The sequence below is a fragment of the Ruditapes philippinarum genome, unplaced genomic scaffold, assembly GCF_026571515.1.
Source record: "Ruditapes philippinarum isolate M1 unplaced genomic scaffold, ASM2657151v2 ctg536_1_1_1_1, whole genome shotgun sequence".
Lineage (NCBI taxonomy): Eukaryota > Metazoa > Mollusca > Bivalvia > Venerida > Veneridae > Ruditapes > Ruditapes philippinarum.
In genome coordinates this window covers 265,801-287,224 of record NW_026855775.1, presented here as the reverse complement: position 1 = coordinate 287,224, position 21,424 = coordinate 265,801, and the positions used below count along the sequence as shown (strand labels likewise).

At 30.9% G+C, this 21,424-nt stretch overlaps 2 protein-coding genes across 2 annotated transcripts in view; one reads left to right on the top strand and one right to left on the bottom strand.

Moving 5' to 3' along the window:
- Window positions 1-32: 32 nt before the first annotated feature.
- LOC132744346 (interferon-induced protein 44-like) overlaps window positions 33-21,424 on the top strand; it is a 91,533-nt gene continuing 70,141 nt past the window's right edge. The window contains exon 1 of the mRNA XM_060733034.1: window positions 33-147. Coding sequence (XP_060589017.1) covers window positions 143-147 — 5 coding nt within the window. The 5' untranslated portion in view covers window positions 33-142. The remainder of the gene's footprint in view (window positions 148-21,424) is intronic.
- LOC132744345 (uncharacterized) lies at window positions 8,273-19,597 on the bottom strand. Its single transcript, XM_060733033.1, has 9 exons — window positions 19,442-19,597; window positions 18,828-18,935; window positions 17,824-17,910; window positions 17,047-17,133; window positions 15,861-15,917; window positions 15,255-15,293; window positions 13,925-13,984; window positions 11,599-11,695; window positions 8,273-10,960 (listed from the first exon to the last, which is right to left on the bottom strand). Exons 1-8 carry the CDS (start codon window positions 19,451-19,453, stop codon window positions 11,639-11,641), a joined length of 507 nt encoding a protein of 168 aa, XP_060589016.1. The 5' UTR covers window positions 19,454-19,597; the 3' UTR covers window positions 8,273-10,960; window positions 11,599-11,638.

Here is a 21,424-nt window from a genome sequence, read left to right as displayed (position 1 = left end):
TATGAAGGAGAAAAAACACATTCCTATAAAACCAGGCAGGTGTGTCATTGAATCTAAAATTTATTGATAAGAGCCTCAAAAGTTTGTTGCGCAATTCTATAACTTTTTATAGTGATATCTGGATTTGTAAGGAAAATACATCATGAGGTACTATATCATTCACTTACTTAATTTTTAGTTTCCCTTTTAAAAGTTAGAATTGCAATTTCTTCCATTTTTCTTACAATTTAGAATTGTAACAGTTTCTCATTTTAATTTCATAATTGGGAAAAAAATAAAAATATCAGCAGACCTACTGCTTGATGGTTTCCTATATCATATTCAAAATTAATTAAAAGTTAATAAAAATTATGCATTTTTACAGTGAATCGGAATATTTTTTTCTGATAATAAATTACTTGGACGAGCATTATTTTTGAAAATTGAAATTTAATATTTTCAAAAGGTATCAATACAAGTATTGCACATTTATCTACTTATATTCCTTTCTAGATATTCTCTTAAATGAACAGTAAATGTATAAAAAATAATAAATAAATTGTTACAGAGAAGATAACGCAGCAACACGTTTTACAATTTTAATAAACGAAAAACAGTTACAGTTATACAGAAAAAATGAAATAAAGTTTAACTCACAATTATCCACGATTCAAATTTAAAATGTATCCAAATGTTAAACTCACTGTTCGAAATCCAATTGTTCACAAGTCAAATTTAATCAATGTCCAATGTTCACAGCAGAAAATCCAAAACACTTCCAACACAGAATGGAATCTAAACTAGTATATTACTATGTTAGCTTCACGATATCATAAGTAAAATAGCACACAATCAGTATATCAACATCACACAATATCACAATTAGCACTCGCCACTCGAAGTACAAACATTCATCATATATATACTATCAATGAACAATCTAAAATACTAACCTACGTATAAGTCCCTTTTCCTGCGGTTCATAACGACACGACAGATTATAGATCAGCAGAAAACTAAGCCTTTCCCTATGTACATGTCGAAATATTTCAACTATCAGTATTTATAATTAAATTACCATGTATCGAAATTGGCTGTTGTAGAGATTAACTGTATTTGGGATGTTTCTTTATGAAATCTTTATTCTTCATTCGTCGTGAATAAAAGATTAGAAAATATCATTTTCTCTACATGTGCGCTTTATACCGTTGTTTATACGGCTGTTTCATTTTTTTTTCATTTAAAATATTAAATGATACCATTATCAAAGATTTGATAAAAAATGACCCTTGTTTGTTATTACAATTTAAACCTGCAATAAACATACTTTTTGTATGTGTACAAATCCTTGTGTCTATGTGCGATCTTGTCATTGTTTATTTTAGATATTCTGTTATTCAAATTGTGTTTGAATGTTGTTATTTTTTGTTTATTAAGTTAACGTGTGTAAACCTATACACGATGATTACGACGAAACACATTATAAGTCGTCGGAAGTAATGAAATATCAACCAATCTTGAATTGATTTTGTGATTTTGTACAAATATCTTAATTAAAACGCAGAAATAAATCGCATCATTGCGAGAATGTTGACACCGCAGAAATAAGACACGCAAAAATTTAAAACCCCTTATTTTAACAAAAATCGCAGAAAATTAAGCCCGCAGAAATAAGTACTTAAACGGTACTTACAGAAAGAATATTCCAGATTGAACCTGAAAAAAACTTTCTTGAAAGAAGATGAATGAACTTGCAAAATTATATATATATCAAATAAACAATATTATTAAAAATGATTGTGGCAAGAGTAGGTATCGAATCCACGACATCGGGATTATCACCTGCGCTCTACCTACTGAGCTATTCAGGAAAAATATACTATAAATATTTATCATAAGCCTTTATTTTTTTTTTAGGGGGGGGGGGGGGGGTTTACGTCACATCGACACAGTATAGGTCATATCGCGACGTTCCAGCTTTACTGGTGAAGGAAGACCTCACGTGCCCTTCCGTGCATTATTTCAGGCAAGAACGGGCACCTGAGTAGAACCACCGACGTTCCGTAATCTAGCTGGATAGCTTCCTCACATGAAAGAATCCAAAGTCCCTGTCGGGATTCGAACCCACAGCGGTTAGGGGCAAGTGGTTTGAAGTAAACGACCTTAACCACTCGGCCACGGACGCCCCTCATAAGCCTTTATACGAAACAATATCTAGATATTTAATATATAATAATAGAGTAAAATACGAATTTTACAGTAAATATTATTGAAAAGTTTATATATTTAAATCTAAACAAAATTATTAAATAAATAATATTTAAAATCAAATATAATTTTTTGTTGAATTAGACAAAAACATTTCGATCTCTATCAGTAACCTCAAGTTCTAGTTTTATACGGACGTTAGTTATTGTCGCGTCAACATTTGAAGTTGTGTAAAAGCGTAGATCACACTGACAAATTATTATGTCCATTCCAATCCTGGCCATATTCTTACACGTGTAGTTCAGTAGATTTTAGTCATTCAGTTGTTTTTATATTTCACTTAACAACTTCGTCTATGTCCATTTCCATGGGTCATTGTCTCCATTTCGATTTATCGTCAGAATGTAACATAATGTCACCAACAAGCAAATTCGTATATTTCTTCTGCCATTTTTGATTGATATATAATCATGTATCAGTGTCAAATAAATAAGCAATATATATAATTTGTTTTCACCAACAATTTACATGATAAGCTTTAACTCTTTATCATTCCCCTTGTAATGCTGTTTTTTGGGGTTTTTTTAAAAGCAGTAACATATTTGAAGGCATCATTGTCGTAGCAAATAGGCGATATCGGTGTCTGTAATTAAAGTAAGCAATGACTCATCTGTTAGAAGTTAAATTTCAGAATAATTCATAAAGAAATAGCGATCATTTCTCTCATGATCCTTTCTTTTGCGTTTGGTAAACAAAATTTTAAATCAATATCTGTTTTGGTCAACTGCTTTCCATTTTTTACATTGATTCATTCGTATGTGACGATCAACACAATTATTGCTGTTCATTTCCTTCGGATATCTTCTTCTAGCCGTAAAGCGCAGATATTCTGCGATAAAAGAATTATTTTGTTTATTTATGTATAACTTCAAGACGTATCGCTTTTGTTGCAAGGTATGTAAATATACGAACGTATGTCTTCGAACATATATCTTCGTATGCGTACGTGCTGACTTTACAAGCAAGTTTAACGAAGCAATTAATAATTTTCTTCTTTAAAGGAGGATCATTCGGTATCGTTTGAGTTGTATGTTGAGTCATCGAAATGGAATGTTATCGTCTGCATATAATTTAATTCTTCAGCACTAGGTTCGTAGAGAATCGAATAGTTGTCACGGGTCTATACATGCTATGGTTCTGCTTTCATTTATGTCGTACTATCCTTTTTCACGGTATGCTTCTAAGGTCACATCACTCCACATTTCTTGGGATGCTGGATGGTAGTCAAACCTTTACTGTTAAATAAACATACAACACAACATTTGACTCAATGAAGCAGTACTGATTTTCTTTTTGACCAGCTAAGAGTTTTGTAGATTGTTGATTTCACTAGGAAGTGCTGTATTCTATAGACATGTTGTGTCCTGCTGTCTTTTTTTTCTCCTAAATCATGTTTCCCGTATTTTATATTTGTTCGTGCAGAATATATTGTATCTAGGCAACCTTGCTTCTTTTCTTTGATTTTTCTCAAGCTTTAACAGCGATCTGTTTTACCCTCTAAAGAGTGTTGAGTAGCAGCGATTCATATACACCTTTTCAAGGTAAAAAAGATGTCATTCTTACTGATATTTTAAGGTAACTGGACATACTACTACTTTTCAATCTATTCAAACGTTGAACTTTAACTTTGATATGAAGTGAAATTTCGACACAACTAGTGGGTTGTATACAGAGGTGACAACAGAAAAACAGCAACACAGGGCTACCGTCTAGCGGCCCAGCAGGACACCAACAAAAACCAGATCAATCACTTTATTTTCGTGTTGAATCTAAACTATTTTCATTGATATTTTATTAATATTATTAAGGCGTTAATAGACTTGGATGTGATAATCGAGCTGCAAAATAAATAATGACCCCGAAGACTTCAGGTCATCCCAGTCCTAATATGAACTTTATTTATTTCTTAATACACTTGATAGATACAACAATAGCACTATTTTAATACCTTTGATATTTTTCTCTTTGAAATTTGTCTCTGTTCTGTTAAGAAACATATACAGATTTGCTTCCCTTATGTGTATACGAAGTCAACTAGTATCTGGAAGCAAGTTTAAATTCTTGGAGTGAAACTGTACACTTATTTTTTCACCAAATTTCAATAAAACTGTGTTTGTAAATGGTACACTTGTACGCTTGAGTTTTCATCTTAAATTCAAACTTTTGTTTAAACTAGAAATAGACAGAACCCTTATTACCTTGTTTAATGCTACACGCTACTCTACAGCGGTTTTGATGCCGTTAAATGTGACAACATTATTTAAATTTTTGTAAGTGATATGATCAGCGGCCGACTATGATTATGAGTTTTCGACCCCGGGTTTAAACCTCATGCTCATTTCCGCGTTACTCTGTTGAAATCATAAGCAATCATATTATTAATATATCAACACGTGTATAAATATCAGATAATATTGTCATATTGGTTTAAACTAAAATGCCCATATATACAGTCATAGGTTTTTATTGATTATACAAATGAGTTAAACAAGTTCATTATTTAAGTGCGAAGAGTCTTAGAACTTCTTACTAGAAGAACTAGAAGATTGATCGTAAGGTATCTGATGATGCTCAATTTACACAAAAAAAACAACAACAGATAAAACACTCTGTTTTGATTATTATTAATTGACCCCTTATTGTTTTAAACAAACCTTATTCGACATTGATATATAAGATCTTAATATACTTGATTGTCAAAACGCTTGTGTTATCCTCTTAAAATCATAACATTATTTTAAAAAGAAGTATGAATCTTATAACAGCCTCCGGAATAAGTTTGCAAATCCGGAATTTTCGCAAACTCAGCTACCTTTTTTAAATTGATTAGAGAAAAAATTGAAAGACCGGTCAATAATAGAGATAGAGTCGAGTAAAACCTGGCCTTTGAAATGACGATACCCTTAAAATTAAATGCAGGGGAGACATTCAAAGTTGGCCGTCCCATGGGGTTTTTCGATTCCCCCATTGGGGATTTGGTCTCCCAGTGGGAGTTTCGTGGGGTTTCATTTCCTCTTTACGAGAATGGGAGAAAAAAATTGTTGGAGAATTTTTTTATTTTTTTTTAGATTTTGTTTGATGTATGGATAATATTATCGAATATAAATGCATTTAAAATATTTTAGCAACAGATTTCAAGGAATTTGGATTTCTCCCATTGGTGGTTTTCACCTAACATGGTAATGGGGGGAAACTCCCGTTATCAGAATGGGAGATGAAAATCTCCCATCATCGGAATGGGATACTTTTGTAATTGGGGGATTCTCCCGTTTAAGTGTTATGGGGAAATTTTCCCATTTAAGGGCAATGGGAGAATACACACATGGGAGAATTCGCCCGTATTGGGGACTGTTTAAATTTCTTACTTAAAAAGCATATATTTTCTATATATTTTTTATTTTAAATAAAATAACATTTATTCGTTATTTAAAAATAATAAAAAAATGATACGCCAGGTCTTTTATTTAGTTTAAACATATATTATTTCAAACATTTTCACACAGTCAAACATTTATTACATACAATCATTAGTTACATAATAAACAATGCTGAATTGCGTCGATAGCGCTAATTTCTATTCGCCAATAAATTTTAAGTACCGTGTAATACAATGCAAGCGTCTGATAAATTAGATCATGACTACAGGCCCCGTGTTCACAAAGATTTAAGGATCAGGATCAAGATCAGGATCAAATTTAAAAACCCTAATATTCTTCATTATTTATCCTCATAGATTTAATTTTCAATATAAAATTGATAAAACTGGACTTGCATTAGCAAGTATATGAAATTTTAGAATAAATAAATTGTTATTTTTGCAAGATTTGAGCATTTTACAGTTGATCCAAATATTGATCCTGATCCTAAAATTGATCCTTATTTTGATCCGAATATTTTTGTATTTGTTTTGTTATTTGTTGATTTTATCCCAAAATAGTTTGTTTCCTTTGCAAATCAGCATTTTTTTACATTTTGAATATTTACAATTTAATTCAACAAAACACAAATAATTTTAGTAACATTAAACAATGAAAATAAAATCAGAATCACTTGATCCTGATCCTGATCTTTTCTTAGTGAACACGGGGCCAGTTGATTAGTAAAAATGTTGGGAGAAAAAAGTCAATATTCGGCACAATACCAGCGATACCTTGTGATGTATGGGAAACTTTATCAAAGATGTAAATAACTCTTATCTTTGCTCTGACTTTATTAGTCACTTTCCTAGAGTTCTAATTTCTGGCCCATCCGCTCCGGTATTGGTCTTTCCAATAAACATGATATAAATATCAAGACTAATGTGTTACACAATTAATATTGGACTTGCACATTAATATATGACACGTTAGTATAAATCTTTATCTCTGCCAGTGTTTATCTAATTTTGATTTAAACTCATTCACATTCTTGGATGAAACTATTCATTGGGAAGTAGGTTCAATACATTTAAAACTCTATAAGCGAGGGAATAAGTATTTGTGGTTTTATTCTAGATCAGATGTGACTTTATATTTTGCTAGAAATATGTAGATCTAATACTGAAACATATCAATTTTGCTGTAATATTGTATCTATTATGCCGGTACCTAGTCGCATTGATGTGATTTAGCCTAAAATGTCTTTGAAGGCAGCAGTGCATTAAATAAAATTTGCAAACATATTTTTGCATGTGCTTAAAAACCAAGCATCAACAAATTTAACAGTACTGGTATTGTTGTAATCTCATTAAAAAAAGTGTTCATGATCGAGTTATGATTTTATAAAGAAAACCCCACAATAACACTAAAGTTCATATACAAATTTTTACATGCAAATAAAGACTATATGTAGTATAATTTACTTTTCTATGCGCTACCTCACAGTGGTAAAATCAATTATTACTAAGGGTGTAACAGTTTACATGTATACCGATATATTGCAATATGTAAAAATAAATTTTGTTCTGCGGTACGATTTTTCAAAAACCAGTATTTTAGAAAAAAATCAAAACTTTTAATAAATTGCCTTCTACTTACATAAAAATTCTGCATAAAAAAGTTAATTGACACATTTTATTGGCGCAACATACAATAAAAATATCCGACAACTGGTATACTTAGTTACAAGTCAATATGCAGTCGCTATTTCCCTTGGTGGCCCAGATGTGAAAGGTCAAGCACAACTAGTTTTGTTTATCAAATTGTGCGACACTTTAATTTCTATTTAGTCCTTACATTTTTATAAAAATTCTACTAAGAATATATACATATAATGTTTCTCCATCTTTACATCAAAACATTTACATGACAATATGTATTGCAATTTATTGCAATATGCTTCGGCAAAATGGCCAGTGAAAATTAGTTTGGGCCAGTGAAAATTTTAAGAAAATTTACTTAAATATATATTAGAATAAATACAAAACAGGAATTCGGGTCGGTAAATTCAAAATCTTAAATTCAATGACTGTGCTACACAAAAAAGTTTGATTTTTTTTACCCAAAGGTAGTGTTTCTCATCCAAATGGAAATAATAAATGTACTTCCGATTTCCCAAGCATGAGGTTGCAGAATTTTGGGCTTATAAAACTCATTTTGTTGTCTGGAGCCAGTGAAAATACAGTGCAGTGAAAATAAAAATATGCATTTTTTTCATTTATATTTAATTTACAAGTATATAATAATACAATATCCATAATTATAATTTTCTGTTACAATATTATTATTATTACCTGATTTTCTGTTATATTTATGGAAGCCGTCTGACATACAGGCCTTTTCTTATTCTACCTACTAGTACTGGCTATACTGTATGAGACTAAGTCACAATAACCATAGCCAAATCTTGCTGTATTGGCCAGGACCATCAGTTTTAAAGGTAAATATCTGGACATTTGACACAGTAAAGCTTTGTTCTTCTTCTAACCAAAGAAATTGTTTCTTTATTTTAGATATTGCAGACACTTGTATTTGAGGCCTCTGTAGGGGTGTGTGTGTGTGGGGGGGGGGGGGCATTAAAAGTTCCTCAATTGTCCTCACTACTGAACCAAACTATGTATCTGGACTGATTTTCATATACATATAATCAATCCAGATAATTGCTTTAGTTTTATTTCTAATCTAATATACAAAGTTCCAGCAGCATAATTATACTGGAATGTTTATTATTCTATTGTTTATTCTGAAAATGATCATAGCTAGAGAGAGGTCCGAAATTGTACCCTTAATGTCACAATTTTCAACGTCAACATTTTTGTAACAGACATTGACTAAATATTACATAATTATATCAATATATCTATCAATTTTAGATGAAACGTGGATTAATGGTAAATATTAGAGCTAGTGATTTATAATGTAATTTAAAAAATTGTACTGCTAATATTTTAATATTGTCTTGGCCATATTCTTCACTGTGGTAGAAGGTAGTCTAGTACTGGTGTAACTCTCCAGGAACGATGGTTAGGAAACTACCCGCGTATATTCCTTAAATACTGTTGGGAAAAGGCGTAAAAAATGAAACAAACAAATTGGCCAAAGGCATGATATATGCCGATTTGTTTAACAAACTGAACATCAATGAGCTGAACCATAAGCTCACAAGAATAATGTCATACGGAATTTTTCAAGCACATGTATTAACAAGGATGCAATATTCTGACCAAGTCCCTTCAGGGTACAAGTTCTTTTTCTTTCAACTGGAAAATAGTAGAGACCATGGAATAGTACATAATATTGGTCCAGTCAGTCATGGTATCTAAATACTTGTATTGCATTTATACATTATTATGTTTCAAAGTGAATAATATAGGATTTGTTTTGAGAGATATTTAAACATTCTAAATAAAGAATTTTATTCATTTTTTGATGTACTGACTGTAAAATGAATAGTACAATAATCTAAGCACAAGTTAAGGCATATTAGTTTCTGAAGATACATTCAAATTTTTTATATTCAGCAAATAAATCATGTTACCAGTTAAGAAAAATGCGCAACCTGACAAGATACAAAACCCGAGACCCTTGAACCCCATTCCACATCTCTAAATCTCTATCTATTAAGATTTCTTGGCGGTTACACATCTTTTACCCCAAAAAGTCAGTTCTAAACCCTGAAAGTCCCTGCTTTATTGAAGATTGTCCTTAAATTTGTCAGGGTAACAGAGCAATGTGAATTTAATTTGTGACCATATGCAGTCACAGCCCCATGTCGGGTGCCAAATGTTGTAGGGTGAGTAACATGTGCAGCCCATATGGGAGTCCTCTCTTGGACCCTGAGGGCACCTCAGAGCACCATCCGGCAGCTACCGACTTATCTGGCTTAACATCCTCTTCCCTAATTAGTGGACAGTTTTAACTGTAGCATTTATGTTTATATTTGAAGTGTACACAGTTGCTTTAATTTGTTATAACAATAATGCACATATATGATCACAGAACAAACTTGCCTGTAAAGTAGAGAAGTATTTTCTGTGAAAAGAACTGGACCGACATTTTATTACAATGCCAATACTTAATGTATCCAGCTGATGTGATAACATAATACTAAAATTGAGATTTGTCACCGGTACACTATATATTTCTATAACCCTTCATTAGTAGAAATTTTGGACTTATCATTGGCAGATAAGACATAAGGCTAGTAAATTTTGCTTAATCTACTCTGCTTGCAAAGAATTACATACTTTTTTTAATCAAATCTTTCAATATGCTTGATAATAAATGATTCAACTATTAGAACATGAACTTCAGAAGCTCTTGAAAGTAATTTTCTGCTAGCAAACATATTTGGGAGCCTAATCTGGTTTCAATAATTCTTAGTTACTTCTCAGAGTCTCATTTATAAAGGGGTACTGTGGCAGACTTGTCATTTCCAATAACTTTAAACCCATTTCTTTTTTAGCATTAGGAAGCATTCTGCTATCTTAAGATAAGGGAATCTTATTATATGTCCTTGGTTCTTCTCAGGTGCTGCTTGTGCCTGAAATAATGCACGGAGGGGCTCCTTAGTCTTCCTCCACCAGTAAAGCTGGAATGTTGCCACTTGACCTTCAATGTGTGGGTGCAAGAAACAATATAAATAACAAGCTTGGGTCTTAACAAGGTTTACATATTTAATTCAGAAATAAATATCTAAAATAATAATACATTTTAACATAGATTTTTATTATATATTATACAAGATTCTAACACGACCCTCATTTTCACTATTGAATATAGAAGAACCGAAAGTGTGTGTTATTATGCAATAGAGTAACAGTTGACGTTTTAGATTTAGATATGTGACGTAATCATTTTATATGTGACGTAACCACTAAAAGAATCCGACGCGCTTAAATTAAGTACGGAAACAAATCCGAGACAATTTTGCTAAATATCAGGTACAGCAGCATTTGTTTGTTGACGTCGTGTTAGAATCAAAATAAATATTTCCAAATCGGTGATTTTATCGCTTCATAACATCACTGTTTGTCGTTCAGATGCGCATCATTATATCACTCAGGCTAAGCCCTCATGATATAATTCCTTGGATCCAAACTCCAAACAGTGATGGTATTGAGCGATAAAATCACTGTTAGGGATATCTTATTTCTTAAATAATGCTTCTTTGTTTATGGCTGGTCCTGGGGTTTACTAAATTTGACTGTGATATTAATCCCTTTATATTCTCTGTATGTCCTTTTTATTTAAAAACCTTTCAGCATCATCTTCAGTGTATCTCACTTTGAACAAGTCTGAAAAAAATTACAGATGTAAATTCAAATATTTTTTGAAGTAAAAGGTAATAAAATGGTACATTATGACATCAACCTTTTCTGTTACATTGTACAGCAATCAAAGACTTCTTTTTGTCTTTTCATTTTGCTTATCAACTTAATTCCATTATTATAATCATATAACGACAACATACTATAAGAGTTAATTCACCTTATTAACATGCAAAAGCAAAGCCCATGCTTGCAGAGCAAGGGGTTTGGTATGTAAGTGCCTTTGCAGATGTTTATGTATTAAGCAAGAGAATAAGCCTTTTCTTATAAAAAAAAGTTTGATTCAGTAATTCCATGTTTTGTTATTTATATTATGTATAAAGAAACAAGCCTTGTCATGGTTAAGTGCCATTTGCATTTAATTAAAGTATATGAAGTGTCATTACAGTCAGCTATTTTAACATGGCATCATTAATAACAACATGCAATGAGTGCTGCTTTCATATATTGTTACATGATTTCTTCTCATTAATGTCCATCTTTGTTTGAATGAAATTCGAACTTAAGCTATCATTAAATATTGTAAATTCTACTCCTTTTCACTTTTTTATGTATATATGATATTACTTTGAAATATGAACACTTTGAAAAGATCTAATGCCTACCTGAAGAAATAACATTTACAATTCTTGCGTCATGGTATTTTCAGCTCAGGATTCCATCCACCCATAAAGCCATGACCTTATCTCCAACTTTGAAAATCTGAAAAAGTGAAAAATAAGCTTGTCAAATGTAATTGTAAAACTAAGACAAGAGTTACAAATAAACTTCACTAATTTGACCTTTACTGTCCCAGAATGTATAATTGTCCAAAGTTGTTATGTCCAAGTATGAAGATAATCCATTTATTCATTACCAAGTTACAGTATATCATCTACATGTTACTCCCTAACAATCAATTCTGTCTATGACTGGAAGGCATGTATATTACGTGTATTATAGCAAAAAATCAGTGAAAATCCAATAAGTTAACCATCAAGGTCAAGGTCATAAATCAGCTAAGGTCAAATTGTTTTTGGCATATAATAAAGTCATCCAAATGAATGTTTTGTCTAAATAACATGAATTTAATAAGTTATAGCCAGTTACAAAAACATGAAAATTTCAATATGTTGACCTTTAATATCAAGGTTGTTTTGTTTATACAGAATTTATTTTAGTTTGATTGTGTAGGAAGCTATAAGCTTATAGACACATTTTGAATCAATTCCTGGAACCAACCAGTACTGAGCAATGTGTGTTAAGTTTTTTGCTCAAAGAAACAACGACTTGCCCCCGATAGGGTTTGAACCCATGCGGCTAGCAACCATTAGTCCGACATATTAACCACTTGGCCATGCTGCCACTTCAAGTTAAGATTGTTTATGAGTGGATGTTACGTTCTGCTGGAAGGTAAATCCTAGAAGATTGTTATGTTCAAGTTTGAAGACCATCCATTATGACAAAGTTATAACCAGCAATATCAAAAATCAGCAATAATTACAGTTGACTCTCGTTTATCTCGAAGTCATTGGGACCGTCCAAAAAATATCGAGATAACGAAATGTCGAGATAAACATATTAGGGTTAGAATAAAGCGAAACTAATTTTTACAAAAGACATGTGCATACATTATGTTAAATAAACTATAATATCCCTATGTCTTGTTTTCATAGCACTAGTCAATATTTGACAAAGTAACATTAGCGGATGTTTACCAGCGGAAAAACGGGTGTCTGTGATAAAAACACATAGTGAGGTTTACTCAGTAAAACACCAATATAGTGAATCGGATATCGGATATGGTTGATTCGGATATCATCCCGGGTTATTTATCGGGTCTTTCTCGAGAGTGTTCGACCGCTGATTGATTTGGTGGTGATGTTGTGAAACAATATTGCAACGATAGCGTTTCTATACTTTTACTTTTTCATTTACATTTAAAGTCATAATGAATTGTACAGTGTTCGAATATTTAAAAAGAATGTAAAATTCACTCATTTTTGACATAAGTCAATCAACACGCTATATAGATTAACTTTTATTAAAACAGCTAAACTTGTTACAAACATAATCGGCATTATGACACGCGCTGTTAATTGAGCAATTATCGTCTAGATTGTGTTTTTCACACGTCTGACGGGAACAGACGAAAGAAAACTATTAGTCGAGATAAACAAAGGATAATAGTGTGAAAATAACTGTTGGGGCTGAAATTTTACATCGAGATACTGAAAATATCGAAATAGAAATATCGAGATAAACAATATTTCCAATAAAGATAGATAGGGAAGAAAATCGGGACTTTCAAAATTTCATCGAGATAACGAAATATCGAGAAAAGCGATGTCGAGATAACGATAGTTGACTGTAACTAAATTTAGACATTTAACCTGGAAGGTAAAGGTCATTTTTGAATAAAGGTCAAGTTAAATCAGGTCTACTTGAAGGTATTGTCCCAAGGGTTTTTGTATCCAGGAATAAAGACAATACACACAGAACTTAAGTAGTTTTGATCAAAGGTAAAGCTTGTGGACGGCAACAGCAATGCCATGACTTAAACACAATACCTCTGTTGTTTTTTTTTAGAATAAGTCGAGCCTAAAACAACTTGACAATAGGTAACAATATTGCTCTTAAGAGAAACTGGTTGTTTATTTTCTTTATCTGTACATTTCACAATGTGTTTGGTTATTTGGCAGAGCCAACTCCCTGATGTCCTTTACACTTTGTTAAGTTTGAATAAATTGCCTTAAAAAAATAACTGTTGTTCAAGTTGACTTTGCTTGTCATGGATACGACAAGCTCTGGGATCAACCATTAAAAGTGTTATGAGAGACAGAAAGCTTGGCCATGAGTTCAAACTCACAATTTTTAGTTGTTGATACAGACACCTTAACCATAAGATTATCCATCTTATCATTGCATTTAGATTTAAAAAATTATGCTTACCTCTGATACTCTTCTTGATCTTTTTTGGGGTAGCTTAGCAGCTTCTGGTGAACAGTCAGCCTGTTATAAAAGCAACAATTTAAGTATTTTTATCTTAATTTAAATATAACAAAGCTCTTATATTACTTTAGTCATCAATCTATAGAGGAATAAATACATTTGAAACTCAGACTTGGGAGCATAAATGTGTTGATAAAGACCAGTCTACTGACAGGGTCTCCACCTTTTCCAGTACTTGATAGTTAAATAAAAGCAACTAAGAGAAAGGGACATACTTGTTATTATATGTAAAGATGCTCAACAGATATACATGCCATTTGTTGTCAACAAATATTTCAAGTCTTAAGTGAATACAGTTTTTGCAAAATAAGCAAATATTCAGTAGGCAATAAAATAAAAACACAGAAACACAAGCCTAATTGGCATTCAGGGTTATTTGCCCTTTAGAAATGCATTGTGTAATTAAACAAGTACTCCAAGCTGGTAGAAATTACCTAAACAAATCAGTCAACCAATACTAAGCAGTCTAAAAGGGACAATGAGAAAAAAATCAATCTTAAAGTTGCCTGCCCTTATTTTTAAAATTGTTTAAAAGTTTTCCAAGTTTGAAATGATAAATTTAGATATTTTTTTGAGAAATAGCCCTAAGAAGAAAAAAATAAGTGAAGAATGACATAGCTTGGCGAAAATGAAATTAACATTTCCTTGCTATTTTGAAAAAGTGTCAAAATATAGTGAAGATTTAGCATAGAGCAAAAAATCTGGAAAAAAAAGAGCTTTCCGTATAAATTTTCACAAAAAATTGATCTCATAATGACATTAAACAGGAATACAAAGTTTGAAGCAACTAGGTTTCACAAATTCTGAGAAAAATGAATTTAAATGAAAAGGTTAACCAACACAAAGTGTAGCTTAAAATTAAGGAAATTAGTTTTAAATAGATGACTCATTTTATATTTAACTGAAGGAATATGCCCTTTACATATTGTTTCTTTCTACTTTTCATTTGTGGTTTAAGACTGTACAAGTATTAACTAGCTGTATTCAGGTTGTGAATTTGTTGGCAAATGCCATATAATAGGCAATTAAAAAAGAAATAAAGAATTAAGTATATCTACTGAAAACAATGTTGCCATTACATCAATTTTCTGAACATATCATTTTTTTTCTCTTGTTTGTCAAAGAATGTAATACATTTCTTGTCTATTAATATGTTCCTTTGATTATATTTTATAAAACTACATGTAGTTTAAACTATGTTTAAATGACTTGAAATAACCTTTTGTAAGCAATAAGATCTGCCTATTATAGAAAGATACAGTACAATTACCTTTTTTCTTTTCATTTTCTGCCTTAAGCCTTCACATGTCTGTAAAAACAAAGCAATTATATTAAATATTGGATACCTCAAGATCAACCAAACGATTTCAAGAAAATCAAACTTGAGAAAAATGTACCGAGATTCTACAGAAAGTAAATTGAATTCAGATGCAAGCAATAATTAAAATGTTATATGCTATTAATGACTGATTTTGCAGTTTTTATCACTACATTTCTACTGAATAATTAATGCAGTTAGAGCTATTTTTGCTTGCTTTGATCTCTTTTTGGTAATTTACATGGTTTGCAATGAGTAAATTAGTTTCTTGTTTAAATCACAATAATTTTTTTTCATTCATTATAATTCATTTTGATGAATATAAGCATGAATCTGGAGGCATGCTGTTATAAAACCATTAGTCTTTGCTGTCACTTATATTTTGAATCTGACAATAATCATTTAAAGTGCATTATAGAAATACTTACAATACCTTATGCACGGTACATAATGATAATTTAAACCTTATTTATTTCTTTGTGATCTTTGTACACATTTTATAAAATTAAATCATTTATAATTGACTGTAAAAATAAAAACATATTGAACTTAATATACCTTAAAGATTCTGGTTGCAATGCCCTTTTTCTCGTCCAAAGAATCGGGGATGTGATTCTGTGAAAAAAGAAGAGTATTATTTTCATATCTGATACGAGAATACATTAATATTATAAAATATAATCTAGCTCTATTATTGTGTCAGAATGGTTTCAAAAAGTAAACTTAACTGGACAATGCGAGCCCTAAAGAAGGTGAGAATAAGAGGAGGCTAGAACATTATTGTACCCATACAGTAAATTTTAAGGAGAAGTTCAAAAGTTTTAGCTTCATCAGAGACTCCTTGTATGTGGAAGGAAAAAATCGTCACTGGTAAAAGTCTACAAGACAATGCTAAACATTGACACTCTTTTGTTTGGAAGTTTCCAACAATAGAATCTAAAAATTGATGACAATAAAATTGGAAAAATTTGTCTTCATATGTTGTGCTAACGTATAATTTTAATCTGTTCTAGTGTATGTTTAGAGTATAATGCCAGTCAGGGTTATCACATATTTATACATAAATATCAAAGAAAAATGTATTAAAAAAGGATTGTTTAGCATCATGAATAACTTGAATGACAGTCCCTAGAAAGATAATAATGGCTGAAGTTTTTTTTAAATGTATACCAGATGAGAGCAATCAGTGATCACCTTGTGATAGCAAATTGAATGCTACAACTAACATTTTCTTATTCAAGGTCCATAACTTGGCCAGAAATCATTCAACTACAAACCCATGTAATATACGCAAGAACTTGAGCTGCCGATCAATCCTGTAGAGTTTCATTGAAATTGTGTTTGTGGCATAAAATAAGAGGATTAGTCCAGGCAAACTTAGAAAATAAAAAGGGCAATAACTGTGCTAAAAATCTTTGAACCAGAAAATGTTCACAATAAGCACATGTGGACTTGGTACTGTTCATAACAAAATTACACCAGTAATTTCTAAGGAATAGTCTTGACAAGTTTTGTGACAGACAAACAGACAATGGAGAAGTGATCCTTATATGTCCCCACTACTCTTTGGGGTGACACAAAAACCTATGACCCTGGAGAGATCATTTTAACCAAAGGACTATAATTTGGATAACCTTGGTAGAGGTCTATGATGTTATTTTGTTTGCAACAGGTTCATGCGTAATATTCAGCACTTGTCAAGACATTAAATGTTCATATTGAATTTCTTGTATTTTATATCTACCTTTTCTCTTGTATCCTGTAATAATACTGTATTCTGTGCCTTCTTTACATCATCATCAATTATTGTTGCTGCATCACACACATCAGTCTGTAGCATAGATAATTAAATAAATTCTACTATTGGCAACATTTCATTATCCTTATGTAACTGTTCATAATAAATTGAAAATGCAAAAAGCAACAAATGCAACAAGTAGAATACTATTATTTTGAAGGTTTTCTATGTGATTCCACATTTTTTTCTGTATCACAGGCAAGAGTTTTAATCTAACATACAATCATCAACATGTCAAATGCAAGGACCCAAATTTAAATAAAGAACCAAAAAATCTACTGTCTACATCAGAATCAGAAAATTCTTGATTCAAAAAAAAAAATTTACTCCTAGGGCATACTGTAGCTATTCTAGAACTTACATTGGAAAACACATTTTGGAATTTTCGAGCAAAATTCCATATAGAAATCTCCCTTAAAAATGACATGTATATTATTAGTTATAGAGATTGTTGACAGGTTATATGGCCCGATATAAATGGTTGTTTGTAAATATAACCCTAGCCGCCAGTATATATATGGGAGAATATAGCCTGAATGAGACGTCATGATCCAAGATGCTAGCCTGAGTGATAATCTCCTATCCATCAAGATGCCATAAAAAAACAGAACAAAATAACAAAAGTTTTGCACACATAGTTAAATGTGCCTGTTGAATATTTGACATAAAAAGTTCAAATGCCTATCAGAATTTATTTGCATTATTATTCATATGTATATTTACCTTATCAGTTGTGTCTTCTTGTAAGTGTGTATCTTCCACTTTTCTTAATTCATCACTGATTTCTTCTCCTGACAAGACATTCTGAAACTATATAAAAAAAAGTCTATTTACCAGTTATTTGAATCTATTTCTATTGCAACTTTTATTTTAAGTATATGACAACTTGTTGAACATGATGAACATGAGTATGTCAAGGAGACATGTTACTTGACTAATTTTGTTAAAGACATAGAGGATATTGAATGAGTGTAAGTTCAATACTGAATTTATTGCACGAGTTGAATAAAATTATATTATGCGAGCCTCTGGCGAGCATAATATTATTTTATTCAATGAGTGCAATAAATTCAGTAATGAACTTACACGAATTTAATATTCTATTTATCACATACCCAAAATAAATACCGTTTAAAGTGAAATAAGAGTCATTTTTCATTGACGCGCCTATAGTATAACGCTAACATTTAGCGCGTCGTTACACTATGTTTGTATAACGCTAATGACGTCACGTCAAAATATCTGCACAGCCGTGCAATACCATTTTTACGGAGTCGCAAAATCGGCACGGGTGTGTGATAATTTAAATCTTTACTGTGTGTTTCACATGAAGGGACTTTAAATACTTTTCCGAGATTAGTGACCAATTGACATATATATATATATATGGACAATAACTTGTGATGACGATTGTGCAAAATCTCATATTATTTGTTCTCTTATTTTTCTAAGATATAATTATTTTTATTGTGCAAATGACCCCATACAATAATCATTTGATTTCTTATACAATGCACACAAAATTTTTTTTTGAGAAGTATTTCTTCACTAATTTTTGAAATATTTGTTTTCCATTTGAATTACACCAGTTGATTTATGTAAAATGGCAATTCCATTTATTCAGACCTTTCCACTTCAGAGTTATTTTTTTTCTATAGTTTATACTTGCATATTGACATACATTAATTTTTTTAAAGACGATCAATGCATCAATTTATTAAAAATACCTTTTCAGTACACTCTATCTTTATTTCCAATGGGTTCCACTCTGTGATGGACATAAATGCCTGGTTCAGACTAATCTCACTTTCTGATGTATCACTAGCTTTCTCAACCTGAGAAAATAATACTTAGTTATAAACTTATAGTAGTTTAAACCAACAAACTTATAATAGTTTAAACCAACAAAGTTCTTTAAGATATGGAATAAGCACACAAACAGTAGCTTCAATGCACTGTGCATTAAAAAGAACAAATAAAATATCCTATGCCTTGTGCAACAGAAAATAGCATGCATACTGATTTATGTCCCCTGTTTTCAATGCTTTATTGATGTCATTACAATGCCACATCCCCAACTTATAACCATTATCAATGATGCATCCGTACTAGGGATGTCAACTTATGCAGTATCAATACCAGTTACAACGTACAGTATTTCAGTAGCAGTATTTTAAATTTAAAAGTGATTAAGTTTTTAATCATATAATATTATTACAGCAAAAATAATGGAGGAAGGTGAACTATAATGTTCCTAATTTTTTTAAAGTACAGCCTATGATAAAAATTATCAGTTTATTGTTGTTTTTTTTTCCACACAATATTTAAAATGATTTGTTACCTCATTATCCATCCAATCAGGGTCATGATGACTATCATCTAATTCACTACCACTTTCAGGCTGTAAAATTAAAAGAAAACATAGTTATTTTCACATCATTTGCATAAAGCTACTAGTGACAAAACAATACTATTAATATTATATATTTAAAAAAAAAAGAAAGCTGACTTAGTTGACTTATTGAAGAAATATTATGATTGAATGACATTCTAAAATAGTTTGTTACATTTTAAACATAAAAAGTATTACTTTGGTATGATTTTCAATTTGAATATGAATTATCAGCTTTATTACTATTTATAATACTGCATGTTTGTAACGTCCCTTTTCTCTGGATAATTGTGACGTTTATAAAGTTTTATATACACGGCTGCTGTCAATTTATAAAGAAATCTGGCTTTATTCTCTAAAAAATGATGCTTGCTGTATTATATATTTGTTATAAATATTGCTGACAGGTTATATGGCCGTATTTAAATGGCTGTTTGCAATATAACCAGAGCCGCTTATATAGGGCCATATAACCTGTCAACAATCTTTATAACTTAAAATTACTTTAAAAAACAAAAAAATTATTTTTAACTAGTAAAATTTATTCTTTGAAAACCCAAAAAAATTCCCCAAGTCATTTCTATTTTTTTGTTTGGTTTGTTAAAAACCCTTACTTTCAATGACAAAAAGAAAACAAAATTTTGTAACAAACGTGTAATTTTTGCGATTTTGTTTTCTTTTGCGAAATGTTTGTAAAAAAAATGCATATTTTATGGTAATTTTACCATAACTTATTTCCATTATAAAGTAGTTAGCTTGTTTTGAAGAAAGTCTAGCTTATATGTTCATTTTGACAAATTCTTGGTCATTGTTGTTTTTGTTGTTCAAAACTTTCATTCATTTCTTATTGCACATGTAAAAACATATGGAAAACTGCACAGTAAGACAAGGGGCATTTTAAGCTCGACTATACGAAGTATATGGAGAGCTGTCCTACTCGCCCCAGCGTCGGCGTCAAGATTTCAGATAAAAGTTTTTGTGCAGTAAAATATTTTTCACTATAACTTTGTCATTTCTTAAGGTATCAACTTCAAACTTCAAATATATGTTCATTATCATCAACCACATCATATGTGACAAGCACATCATAACTCTAGCACCAATATTTTCAGATTTATCTCCCCTTGAACTTAAAATTTTCCTCAAAAAATACTATTTTTTACTGTTACTTCTTTTTTTTCTTTAGGGATCAACCTCATACTTCAAATATATGTACCTCATCATCATCCCCATCTTATGTGACAAGGTACATAACTCTAGCACCAATATTTTCAGATTTATCTCCCCATGAATTTAGAATTTTCCTTAAATAATATTATTTTTTACTGTTACTTATTTAATTCTAAAGGGATCAACTTCATACTTCAAATACATGTACCTTATCATCATCCACATCTTATGTGATAACGTTCATAACTCTAGCACCTATATTGCAAGAATTATCTCCCCATAAACTTAGATTATTTACTAGAAAAATGTCATTTTTTACTATAACTTTTTTAGTTTTAAAGGTATCTACCTCAAACTTCAAACTTATTCCTTATCATCAATTACATTTTATGTGACAATGTTCATAACTCTTGAAGCAATATTAACAGATTTATCTCTCTTTGAACTTAGGATTTTTCTTTAAGAAATATTATAACTTCTTTACTTTTTAAGGTATCTTCTTCAAACTTTAAATATATATTTCTTATCATTACACACTTGTTGTGTGACAAGGTTCATAACTCTAGCATGAGTATTTCTAGAATTATTCCCCTTGATCTTGGAATTTATGTTAACAAATGTTATTTTTTTACTATAACTTAATACATAATTATACATAATTGATTTTTCTTTTATAGTTTTGTCCTCTTTACTGCGTCCAGTATTTTATTAGACAAGCTTTGCTGTCTCCTATGACAGCTCTTGTTTGTAAGCTATACTAAA